The sequence below is a fragment of the Dipodomys spectabilis genome, unplaced genomic scaffold (genome assembly GCF_019054845.1).
Source record: "Dipodomys spectabilis isolate Male_0828 unplaced genomic scaffold, ASM1905484v1 ptg000018l, whole genome shotgun sequence".
Taxonomy (NCBI): Eukaryota; Metazoa; Chordata; class Mammalia; order Rodentia; family Heteromyidae; genus Dipodomys; species Dipodomys spectabilis.
This window is the reverse complement of record NW_024870695.1, coordinates 19,798,691-19,811,851: the sequence shown is the minus strand read 5'-3', so window position 1 is coordinate 19,811,851 and position 13,161 is coordinate 19,798,691. Positions and strand designations below refer to the sequence as shown.

The window sequence follows — 13,161 nt, the reverse complement described above, 5'->3', positions numbered from 1 at the left end:
CTGCCCTACCGGGCCCTGCTTTATCTCCTTTAATCCTGGTAAGTAAGTCTCCTTCCAGGAGGAGAGATGTTTCTCGTCAACCATTCTGTTGATGAGCAAACTGAGGCTTAACGCAATTAAGAGATGCAAAGGTAAGGGCAGGATGGAAACCCCAGCTCCACTTGTACACCACCCGAACCAAACCCTGTGAGTCCAGGGCCAACATTCTTACTACCAAGTTGCCTTGCTTGCCTTTCAGGCCCCAAAATACCTCTTGCCAGAGGCTGCTATGCTTTGATGGAGGAGCAGCATGACATAAACAAGATAAGCAAGATGATAGAGCGAGCCTGGCCTGCCGGGGCTTTGGTGGAGGCGATAAATAATGCCAAGACACAGAAAATCATCTGCCTGCCTCCCTGGAGAACAAAGTGCAGTCCCTCTCTCCTTCATGAGCACTTTCATCTTGAGCGATGAGAAACTCCTGAGATATCCGAGGTGTCATGGCCCGGCCCCCCTCACTCACAGGGCTCCAACCTGAAATGTATTTTGCAAAGTATAAACTCCAGGCCCTGGGGGCGGGGGGAGCTTCTCGGCATGACGAAGAGAATCCTCTCGTCTCATAGGACCTCCCGCAATCCCCTAGCCTCCAGCACAGAGGCTCCCTCTGTTATTGCACAGGTCCATAGCTACCAACGCTTGTCACAAAAGACAGTCAGTAGAAAGAAGACAGCAGCTCCACAATGCACACACACAGGTACAGCAACGGTTCACTCTAGCCCCCTTCTCTTAAGCGCTCCTCTTCGCCTCCCACCACATAGAAGGGTTTCCTTCTACTCTGCACCCAGCTTTCATCGTAACCCCGTCTCTGAGCTCAGAAGGAGAAAGAGAACCTTCTTAGTTCTCAGATGAAAATGGGCATAAAAGTGGTAGGATACCCTCAAGCTAGTCAAAGGCGGGGACAGGGGAGAAGCGCAAGGAAACCAGAGGAAATGGTTTCAACCTAGCTTTGTAAGTATGGGATATAAAAAGAAATGTGCCTTTGTCTACTTTAGATGACTTTCCCTGAAGGGACAGCTGTCCTCGGAGCTATCATTTAATTCTCGGGGCACACAGATTCTTATTTTTCCCTGTATCCAACAGCACACCTCCAGGAGCATCCCCACTTTCATATGATAATATCTTCAGTGCAAACACTGAACTCTTCAGGATGATGGTTGCCAGCCCGGCAGACCTGCCAACAGCCAAGACGCTGTACTCAGAGGCTCAGAAGCCTCTGAAGTGGCTTTAACACCCCAATATCCACCCAACTCTACCCTCCGTGGAGAAGGTGGCTCAGAAAACCTGACAATCCCACCATCACCACTTCAGATCTCCATGGATCCCGAGAGTATGCCTTCAGAAAAAAGTTAACTCAGTTTTGACCAGGCAGTAGACAGAGGAGGGGAGTATACAAACTATGAAAGGAGTCCAGAAGAGCAGTCATCGTAAATAGCTTTGAAAGCTCACAAAAACGCTCACCTTAGCTGGGTGCTAGTGGCTCACGCCTGGAATCCTAGCTACTCGGGAGGCTGAGATCTGAGGATTGAGGTTCAAAGGCAGCCAAGGCAGGAAAGTCTGTGAGACCCTTATCTCCAATAAACCACCAGAAAACCAGAAGCAGCACTGTGGGCTCAAGTGATACAGCGCTAGCCTTGAGCTGAAGAGCTGAGGGACAGCGCCCAGACCCACAACCCACAGCGTTCAGGACCCACAACCGACCAAAAAAAAAAAAAAAAAAAAAAACTAAATCCAACAAAACAAAACAAAAACCAACTGCTCACCTTGCTACCCTAAGAGTATTTGTCAGTTTCTGGCTTGATGGTCTTTCAACTAGACAAGCAGCATTAAGGACACAGTGCTATTGACCATACCTGGGGAGATGTGTACGTAGAAAGTACCTGAAAACCAATGTTCAGGGAACTGTTCTGCCATTGTCTCCTGGTTGGCCTGGTCATTTAGCTTTATCTACTAAAAAAAAAAAAAGTGTAATGATGCTCTTATCAATATATTCTTTCTTTGTGGCAACCTAATAGCTACCTGACTTTCCTCAAAAGTCTTACTATAAAGTATCGTAAGAGATAGATAGCATCCATTTGTGTGACAGATTCCTGAAGGAAGCCCTGATTTTCCTTTCCAAATTCAAGGTCTAGACCATTGGTTTTCAACTGGTAGTTGAATTTATCCTCAAGGGACATTTGCAAGTCTCTGGGAACATTTTTACTTGTCACAGCTGGAGGGTAAGTGCCGATGGCATCTCAGGGATAGAAACAGAGATGTTACTAAACATTTTATACTGCACAGGACAGGGTCCCACAAGACTTAACCAGACATGAATAGCGCCAGGGGTGAGAAATCCTCATCAAGATTGAAATGGTACAATTCCCAAAATATTCATGGCTGCAATCTGTGTTCTTCTTTTTGTGAGGACTTGTTTTCCTCAAGATTTATTTGGTATTTCTATTCTGGCCACTCCTGTGAGCTACGGAGAACAATTGAGAGCTTTCTCCTTTTTGAGGTTTACTTGTGATACATATCCATCAAGTTCACATCCCCTAGAAATTCATTTCACATTACAATCCTCATAATGGCAACCACGGAGTGAACAGCAGGGCATGATTTTCTCTGTTTGGCATTTGAAGTCGAACTTTAACTTTTCTTCTTTGATGTGAGGACTACCATTTGGGTTTTCAATTCAAAGAAGAAAATTATTATTTTGAAGTGAATTTTCATTACTGAAAAAAAAAGACAAGCCTGCCACTGGTGGCTCACATCTATAATCTTAGCTACTCAGGAGGCTGAGATCTGAGGATCGTGGTTCAAAGCCAGCGTAGGCATGAAAGTCTGTATGGCTTTTATCTCCAATTAACCATCAAAAAAAGCCAGAAGTGGAGCTGTAGCTCAAGTGGTAGAGCAAAAAGTGGTAGAGTTAAAAAAACTCTCAGGGATAGCACCCAGGCCCTGAGTTCAAGCCCACCCACCTCCCCCCCCCAAAAAACCCACAAATTTAAATGAAAAGATTATTTCCAGTGTGCCTTTCTTCCATAATCTAGTAAAATGACATCCATTAAAATGCTGGGATTCTTTGCTATGGATATCAGCTTTGGGGATGCTCCAAGTATCTAAGAATTACTAATGAATACAGACTCTAAGGAACCCAAATGACTTATGCCTCAAATTCCTAGATCCTGACTTTTGATTCTCTGTAGGAAGCCCTCAATCTAGCAACCATCGAGCAAACTCTCCTCATATTTATCTCTAGAGGAAGATTATATCTGGTACCTAATTACCTTAAGGCAGAATTTCAGACAACAGTGATTGGAATAAATGATAAAATTGGCATAGCTATAGCAACCACCACAATCATTGCTATTAATGAAACACCTAGCACTTGCACTAGCCAGTGACCCTGAACCTCCTAGTTTGCACAATAACCTCCTCAAATAAAATTCTACCCTTTTACACAAAGGGAAACAAACGGAGGCTCCAAGGTGTTACACCATTTTCTAAGGGCACACAGCTAACAAGTAGCAAAAGAAAGGCTCCTGGGACAACAGGAATGACAGAAGCACCAATGTGTCGCTCCCTAGGTTTGCTCCTACCCTCCCCAACCTCCTGTTGTTTCTCAGTTGGAAGGGTTGGATATGTACTTGGCTGCTGGGAAGAGCTTAAAGATGGTAGCTCTATGCATTGTATGTAGTAAAGGGCTACGGTTCACTTAAAGGAGGCCTTATATCCCCTCAAACCTTCAGAGGTGGCTAAAGGTAAGGTTCCATTCCATTAGAGCCAGCGGTCTCAAGCTATCAATCGAGGCTGATTTTGGAGAAGGAACAGAAGAGGTGTGAAAGTGCAGAAATATTTGAAAGGGTGAACCTAAACTCCAGTACTCATAGATCAAGGCAGAGGTATTCTCTTCCTCCTTCACCTCCCTTCCTTGCATTTAAATCTGGCTCTGTGTGTCACGGAAATTTCTGCATGAGCTGAGGACAGAGTTCAGAAACAATCTCCAACACAAGTCTCACATTGTTCTGCTTTCTGTCTTCGCCTGCAGTGAAGGCCCTCTGCTGGGTGACCTTCCTGTCAATGTATCCAGCGGGATCTTTGTTCCTGGTACCTGGGCAGATGAACTGATCTTTCTTCCTGTTCACTGTGCGCTCTGGGGTAAGGCAGAGCTGCCCTGGGTCCTGCGTGTACCCTGCTCAGTTCTGGCAATGGGTTTGAAGCACTTGTCTTTCTAGGTGATGGTTTTATGTAAAACTCCACATCATTTACAGCCGACTCTGCAGTCTTGCAGGATTCGATAAAGGCAGATGAAGTGTGATGGACAGGTGAAAATAAAAACAATATGTGCATAGATTGGTTTGCAGGAATAGTGACCAGAGAAAGATGCTGTCTGGTACTAAGGAGAAAGCTAAACTTTTATCTGAGAGCCTGCTTTTAAATTACAGTTCTTGGTTAACCTCTAAACAAGATGCAGAGGGTGGGAGAGAGACAGCACACTCACATCATACCTCTGCTCACATTTTCCTCCTGTCAGGCCAGAGGAGAGTCAAAGCCTTACAGACAGGCCAACCAAATCACCCAGCAAGATCCTATTATTTATGTATTTGCAGGATGAGGGTGGGGAGCAAGATGAGCAGAGGGCTTCTATTAGGGAAATCATTTATGATAGACTGGTATATCTTAAACTGAAGCTCTGTATCTGAATCCCATGGGGGAGCTGGTTAAAAATGCATCTTAGCTGGACACTGGTGGCTCACGCCTATAACCCTAGCTACTCAGGAGTCTGAGATGTGAGGATCAACGTTCAAAGCCAGCCAGGGCAGCAAAGTCCACGAGATTCTCTACTCCAATTAACCACCAGAAAACTAGAAGTGGCGCTGTGGTTCAAAGTGGTAGAGAGCACTAGCCTTGAGCAAAAAAGAGCTCAGGGACAGCGCCAAAGTCCTGTGTTCAAGCCCCACAGCCAACAACAAATAAAACACAAATACAAATGCATTTCCCTGGGCCCTCAGCCAGACCTGGAGAAAAAGAAATCCTTCGCGTCTGTATTTAACTGTCACGATGAGAGATGGGGATGAGTCCCTGTGGCGTGCCTGCAGAAGTTACTCTCCAAGAAGGCCAGTGAATAGTTAAGACCTCCATGCCATCCATCCTCCCTCCTGGCCCCGCTCCTTCCCCCCTCCAACCCATTCGAAAGGAGAACAGTGGTCAGTTTACCTGGTCTGATAGGGCTTTGCATACAGTTGGGAGATGGGATGCCGGGGTGAAGGGGTGCAGAGGGTCGGCTGCTGAGGTCCATGACGGAGGGCACAGCTGCAGAAGCCGGCTGCAGCCCTGGAGGGTGAGGGCTGTGGTCGTGCTGAGAAGGGCTGGGGGGGATGCCATTTTCCGACAAAAACTCCTCCAGGTCCATGTATTCCAACTGGAAAGTATCTCCGTCATAAGGAAGAGTTTTGTCCCATAAAGTGGGCCCCAAGAATGCCGACTGGGGTACGGTTGGGCTGTTGCTCTCATCATCCAGCTTCTTTTCCTTATCTTTGTCTTTACTAAATGCTGCAGAACGAGGGAGAAAGTTGGACTTTTTAATTACCAAAAGAAAAAGAGAGAGAGAGAGACAGGAAGTGTTGTTCTTTCAGCAAATTAACCTGAGTTACAACACTGCTCCTGGGGTCTGCTGCTGGCTGCTGGCTTTTGTGGATGGAGAGTTAAAAGTTCAGGCAGGACAAGGATCTCTGTCTGTTTTTCAACATCTTCCTATTTACTTTGGAAAGAAAGCACACTCATGTGTGGCACAGGGCTGCAGGCTGATCGAGGCAGAAAACAAGGGTAACAGTCTTCAGGGCATTATTGAAAGAGGCAAGTCTGAGGTCGAACATAGGGGAAAAAAAAGATACCTGCTATTATGTGCAACTAGGGTGATTTTGAAGAAAAATGCCAATCACCAGGTTTTATTTATCTTTCAGAAACTGACTGCAATATGAATACGAGATTATCGAAACCTAAGTTGTTGGAGGGTTTTCGTTTTTTATTGGGGGTTGTTTGTGTCTTTTAGACAGGGACTGACTATGTAGCTTAGGCTGTCCCAGAACTCTCTCCTCTTCCTGCATCAGCCTCGAGTTCTGGCATTATAGACATCTATCATCCATCATGCTTGGTTTGAGTTGATGCTCCCAAGCTTAGAAAAGCCAAGACTCTTCAGCCTTCTTGGATACTGTGTATTGAGTATCTACTTCTGTGCATGGTTCTTCCCGTATATTAACTCAAAATTACCACAGTGAACTTCCAAAACAGCAGTGAACTCCCACACTCTCCAACTTCCTTCCTTACAAGGAAGGCATAGAGAAGAAAAAAGGAGAACTTTCTGAGGAGCGTGTGTTTGTTCTGAAAGCTACTGGGACACTTGTCATTCTTTTTTAACAGACAAAAAATAAGTAAATAATAAATAAGTAACAGTGATTTCTTCTTCCTCTTCCTTCCCTATTTCACCACCCAATTCACATGCACTAATTATATATATTTGCAACCAAGAAGGGGAGGGGGTGTTGTTGGGTAAAAGTGACCTATTTCACATACCTATGATGAAGGTAGGCAGCTATTTCCTACCTGGAAAACCTCTCATCAGATAAGAGCTTTACCAGGAAGGAGCTCAGGATTTTGTAGATTCTAGTACTCAGGCGTGGGTGGAATCTGGGATTAAGGAATTCGCTTCTGCATCTCTCCCTGTCTCCCTCTCCTTCCCCAAAGAAACAGCCTCCACTGCCATCCATCCTAACCTTCCACCATCTCATAGGAGAATCTGACTTCAAACTATCTCCATGAATGCAAAAGCCAGCCGGCAGCCCCTTCCTCCCAAAGAACAGTCTTTAAAAAAAAGAAGAAATCTGCAGATTGCAAACCAAAACATGCCCCCCTCCCCCAAGTTCTGGCATGCAACAGGTTCTTCTCCCTTCCCCAGGCAAGCAGGTTGCAAATACACCTCCACAACCAAATCACCTTTCAAGACAGGGGCCACACACACACACACACACACACACACACACACACACACACACACACTACACACTCACCGACAGGATGATCCGCATTTGTAACCGAGATTCCAAAAGCATGAACCCTCATCGGCCCAAAGGACAAACCGCATAGGGTCATTCGCTCACTTGCAAGCTTCCTGTCCCGGGGCCTCCCTCCGAAACTCCTGCTTCAAACCAAGGTTACCCCAGGGAAAGGTTTCTGGGGACTTACCAAGAAAGGGCTCAAGCCAGAGGCAGGCTGCTGCGGCGCGGTTACACGTGAGCCTGCTCCTCTCTCCCCTCCCACTGGGGTGGGGTGGGGGGGAGAAGTGCACCCGGAAAAAAAAAAAGAGTCCCTGCGGCTGGAGGCGTGCTCCGCTTGCTTCTCGGGGACAGACCCCTCCCCAGCCCCCCAACTCTTTCTCAATGGCCCTGCAGCCCAGCCCAGGCGTCTCGGAGGCTCCCACCGCTGGGATTTTCCTAAAACAAAAACGGGGACTGAGGCGCGCACACCCTTCCCATAACCAGGGTAACTCCGACAGACGTGCACCCCAACACACACACACACACACACACACACACACACACACACAGCCAGACACTCCCCCCAACCCAGCCCAGATTTCTTCTTCCCTGCTTAGGAGGCTCCTGGTCTTTTGCAGGCCATTTCACTGGGTCATATTCTAGGCAGCCATGGGGGGGGGGGGGGGGAAACCCTGTCAAACCCCACCTGAGCTGGAGGAGCAAGGAAAGGGGAGGGGGGGAACACCCTGGGACCCCAGGAAGCTGAGCCGTGGCCCCCCCACCGCCAGTGCAATTTTAAATATTGATCAGGAAAAAAAAAGATTCCCCCCCCAAAAAAACCCTCCCACACTGCTGACTTATTACTGAGGAGGGGAAGGGGGGGGGCGCCTTCATTTCATCTGAGCCGGGTTGGGGCGCGGTGGGAAAGGGAGGAGAAACAGCAGCTCCGGCCCCAGCCGGGGTTGGTGTGTCTATGGGGGTGTGTGGGGGGGACCCCATCCCAGAGCCGGCCCCAGCCGGGGTTGGGGTGTCTGTGGGGGTGTGGGGGGACCCCATCCCAGGGCCGGCCCCAGCCGGGGTTGGGGTGTCTGTGGGGGTGTGGGGGGACCCCATCCCAGGGCCGGCCCCAGCCGGGGTTGGGGTGTCTGTGGGGGTGTGGGGGGACTCCATCCCAGGGCCGGCCCCAGCCGGGGTTGGGGTGTCTGTGGGGGTGTGGGGGGACCCCATCCCAGGGCCGGCCCCAGCCGGGGTTGGGGTGTCTGTGGGGGTGTGGGGGGACCCCATCCCAGGGCCGGCCCCAGCCGGGGTTGGGGTGTCTGTGGGGGTGTGGGGGGACCCCATCCCAGGGCCGGCCCCAGCCGGGGTTGGGGTGTCTGTGGGGGTGTGGGGGGACTCCATCCCAGGGCCGGCCCCAGCCGGGGTTGGGGTGTCTGTGGAGGTGTGGGGGAACCCCATCCCAGGGCCGGCCCCAGCCGGGGTTGGGGTGTCTGTGGGGGTGTGGGGGGACCCCATCCCAGGGCCGGGCGCCGCTCACCGTCGTCGTGGTGGAGGGGGAGCTTCAGCGGGTTCTCCAGCAGAGACCTGAGCACGCCGTAGGGAGGCGGGATAAAGGTGGGGTTCAGGGGGAGCGGTCGGGACATTTTCTCCATGGCGATGCACTCGCTTGGTGTTGGTTGTTTTGGTTTTTAATTGTTTTTTTTTTTTTCTTTAAAAAGAAAAGAAAAAGCGGCGGCGGCGGCCGCAGCCCGAAGCCCCGCTCGCCCGTCCACGGCGCGGCCGCGCGCTCCCCGCGTCCCGGGCCGCGGCCGGCGCCGAAAGCCCGCGCTTCCCCGCGGCGGTGCGCGGCGCCTCCCCGAGCGGCCGCCGATCCGGGAGAGTAACTTCGCGGAGGGGGGTCGGCCCGGGGGGCTCCCGCGCACGCGCTCGCTGCGCCCCCGGCCGCGCCGCCGTCCCGAGGGTGCCCAGAAGAAACACCCCAGCCCCGAGGCGCACGCAGGGCGGCCCCTCCCCACCCCCCCTCCCCGCGCCCGCCGCCGCGGCTCCCGGCGCTCCGCGGCCCCGCAGCGCCCCGGCCGCCGGGCTCAGCGCATCCGGCCGCCCATGTGCCGGCGGCCCTGACAAGAGTGACGTCAGGGCCCGCACCGCGCGCCCATAGGCGTGCAGAGGCGTGGCGCCCCACCCCCACCGCGCGGCCCCGCCCTCGGGCCCCGCCCCACCCGGCCACTGCCGCTGCCTGTTTAGCGTCGTCGCGCGTATGGGTTTTTTTCCTACCCAACCTTTGCCAGGTGCTCACCCCGAAAAGCGAACTCAGATCCACCAGAATCTTCTCCTTCTCTCTTGTCCTGGGGCTTGAACTCGGGGTCTGGGCACACTGCCCCCTGTTCAAGGCTAGCCTTCTGCTACTTGAGCCACAGGGCCACTTCTGGCTTTTTTTTCTGTTTATGGGATACTGAGGAATCGAACCCAGGGCTACAGGCATGCTAGGCAAGCACTCTACCACTAACCCGCATTCCCTGCCCCTCCTTCCCTTCCTTTATTCCATCTTTTGTCTGTCTGTCTTCCTTTCTTTTCCGGGGGAGGGGGGGGGGAGGGACAAAATTAGAAGAGAAATACTGAGTTTCTATCAGCAGTTTTCAACCTGAGACTCAATTAGAGAATCACTTGCCTCAACTCTCTTGAATCCTTTGTTTGAAACTAGTTTCATTAAAATTGACCTTGAGGCCTGGGAAGGTGGCTCAGTGGTAGAGTGCTTGCCTCGCATGCATGAGGCCTTGGGTTCAATTCCTCAGCACCAAATAAGCAGAAAAGGCTAGAAGTGGGCGCTGTGGCTCAAGTGGTAGAGCGCTAGCCTTGAGCTGAAGAGCTGAGGGACAGCGTCCAGGCCCAGAAGGCCCCATGACCGGCAAAAAAAAAATTGATTTCGAAATGAGAGTGGGTAATAATGCTTGACAAGAAATGTACTCATTGCCTTACTGTGACCCCTCTGTACAACACCTTTACAATAATTTTTTTTTTAAGATAACAGGCAGCTCCCCTCAATCAACTAAAAGGAGACCCTTGGTGATGTCCAGGGATCATTAGTTTTTAGAGCTCTCTGGGTGGTCCCACACAACCACTCCTAAATAATACTGTGTGGAGTACAAAAAGTCCTGTGGCAAGGGGAGCCACAGGCTGAGCTGCGAGGGTTTAATGGGATAGACATTCGTTTGCCTTCATGGAAATGTGGGTGGGAAAGAGAGCTACCCAGCTACCCAGCATGGGACTTGAGGAATATTTACACTAGTCACTGTCCCTGAGCAATTTTGCTCAAGGCAAGTACTCTACCACTTTGTGCCACAGTGCCACTTCCAGTTTTCTGGTAGTTATTTGGAAATAAGAGTCTACAGACTTTCCTGCCTGGGGTTGGCTTTGAACCACAATCCTCAGATCTCAGCCTCCTGAGTAGCTAAGATTACAGGTGTGAGCCACCAGTGCCCAGACAACAAAGAATTTCTTAAGCCACTCTCCTTAGCACCTGAAAGGTGGTGGGTCCCCCCCCCACACCCAGCCTTCATGAACCCATATGTGTCCCTGGGCAGAACTCTGACATCACCTACAGCAAGCAGAGGACGAGCAAGCAAGCGAGCTGGTGCTTTATTGTCCTGTCCTCCTTCTCCACATTGCCTTGCTAAGACTAGCATCTTTTTTGTTGTTGTTGTTAGTTGTGGGGCTTGAACTCTGGGCCTGGGCACTGTCCCTAAGCTCTTCAGCTCAAGGGAAGTGCTTGAGTCATAACACCACTTCTGGTTTTCTGGTAGTTAACTGGAGATAAGACTCCCACAGACTTTTCTTGCCCAGGCTGTCTTTGAACCATGATTCTCAGATCTCAGCCTCCTGAGTAGCTAGGATTAAAGGCGTGAGCCGTGGAAGAGCAGCCTAAGACTAGCATCTTTTGATCTGGGGTCTGTAACAATGAATGGGCACAGATGAAGGAAAAACCTTATTTCTGTGAGTCATAAGGGATCTGTGACCCTACGCTGTCCCTGAAGTAAGAAGTAGAGTCTTAGTGGGGTTTATTTCCCTGGAGCCCCTAAAGAGGGTCTGTAATGAAGAGGGAGGATAAGAAGGTGGAAATTAGAAGAAACTCATAGCTGTGCTATTTGGATAATAATGTTATATTGTTTTTCATAAGGGACTATCTCTCTCTGGGTAATTCTCAAATGGATAGAGTTCTGCAGATCAGCATAAAACTCAGCCTACATTTATGCTCAGAGATAGAGCCCCTCACAAATGCCTGTGTACTTCCATAGACCTTCCACCGTGTTATGTCACCTAATGCTGAGCTAGTAAGCTGCAACATGACAGGTCAGTACCATCCATCATCCATCATCGAAGAGATGACGGCCACCCATCATTTCATTATTTCTCATCATTCTGGCCAGGCTCAGCTGACACTGTGACAGGACTGGCCTTACTTTCTTTGCATGTAGTATCAAAGTCTCTCTCTTTTCTTGCATACTCTTTCTGTGTGTTCTCTCCAGAGTAGATTCCAGGGTATGGCCCAAAGTGCCAGGTTTGTTTGTTTAAGCATCACTGTCCAAAGTGAGGTACATAGCAGAGCCTTGACTCATCTGGAAAGGAACTAGACAGGGCAGGGCATGGGAGTTGAGTAGCACGGTTCATTGGAAGCTGCCAAATAAACCATCTGCCTCGGTAGTTCAATTACTCTTTTTTTTTTTTTTTTTTCTGGTTGCGGGGCTTGAACTCAGAGGGCCTAGGTGCTGTCCCTGAGCTCTTTTGTTCAAGTCTAGTTCTCTAGCACTTTGAGCCACAGCGCCACTTTTGATTTTTGAGTGGTTAATTGGAGATAAGAGTCTCACAGGGACTTTTCTGCCTGGGCTGGCTTTGAACTGTGGTCCTTAGATCTCAGCCTCCCGAGTAGCTAGGATTGCAGGTGTGAACAACCAATGCCCAGCTCATTCAATTATTCTAACTTCATGCGAAGGCAAATAGCATTAGGGAAGTTGTTGCACATCACTAGGACCCAGATCTTCTGGTCGTAGTTCACCAGATCACTGGTGGAATGTAGGTCCTCCCAGCCATTCATCCCACCACACTTCAATCCAGCTGTGTGTACAGCTCTGAGTGGCACACAAAGATGAGTCGGAGAGGGCAAATGTCAGATGGGAGCTCCCAGGGTAGGTGAGGATTTGCCATGTGCAACCATACAGCAACTTGCATGGGATGCTCTAACAGGAATGTAGAAAGAGTATGGAAGGGACCTGGGAAATAGATTTTCTTTGGAGGAGAATCTTTACATGTATTTACCAATTTCCTCTCTCCATTTTTGTTGTGTTCCCTTCTAGAATGTCCTTTCTTCCTCTCCCCATCCCTGACTTCTACATGTTCTGCAATTCTGTCTCCTGGATGGTGTGGTTTGAAGAATCAGGCTGATTGACCTTCTTTCAGCCCTCCAGTTGGTTTTGCAAAGAAGTGAGGAGTAGCAGCAGAGGCTCCATAGATGGAACTATCCTAAAAACAGGAATGACCATAGAAAGAAAGATTTTCTCCAAATCAACTTCTGAAAAGATGCCAATGCCAGAGGAGAAAGAAACCCTTCTCTGCTCTGAATTCTGTAAATCAGTCAGGCATGAAGGTTCTTATGCAGCCCAGTGGGGGGCAAAGACCAAGTGGCCACGTTGGCACAGGCCCCTCAGGTCCACAGAAAGGTTTTTGCAGTGTGAGCCTTGCTGTGCTTCAGATTCTCAGTGGGTGCGTAGCCTCCATGCACAATGCCTACCCCTGTGTCCTCTGGGTGGGAGGCGGGAGTTGGGAGCCTGGGGTGGCTGAAGGTGAGCACTGGGATTACGAAGGGCTTTGTAATACCAGTGAACCAAAGCTCTAGATGAACCTGTCTGTCCTGTTGCCAGAAGACGTCTTTTATTCAGGGAATTAATTTAAAAGTGAAAGGCATCTATACCACTAACCCAGACTTGTCCCTTTCCTCCTTCCCAAAGCCTCTAACTCAGCTAAGACACCAACAGGAAACTTTTATTTCCTCTTGAAGAAAATAGAAAGCCCTGAAGACTCTCAAGCAATTCTCCTGGTTCAGGAATATGCAGAGCAAAAC

General features: G+C 49.8%; 1 protein-coding gene across 3 annotated transcripts in view; it reads right to left on the bottom strand.

Annotated features, from left to right (window-relative positions):
- Nucleotides 1-8,734, bottom strand: part of Hlf (HLF transcription factor, PAR bZIP family member) — a 51,528-nt gene extending 42,794 nt beyond the window's left edge. For 2 of the 3 annotated variants that reach the window (XM_042673970.1, XM_042673971.1), the window contains exons 1-2: nt 8,587-8,734; nt 5,236-5,571 (exon numbers count right to left, since the gene is read on the bottom strand). In XM_042673970.1, the coding sequence (XP_042529904.1) occupies nt 5,236-5,571; nt 8,587-8,701 (451 nt within the window). In that variant the 5' untranslated portion in view covers nt 8,702-8,734. Of the gene's footprint in view, nt 1-5,235; nt 5,572-7,085; nt 7,167-8,586 lie in introns of those variants that run through there. The other variant, XM_042673972.1, reaches the window with a different exon arrangement.
- Nucleotides 8,735-13,161: the final 4,427 nt, after the last annotated feature.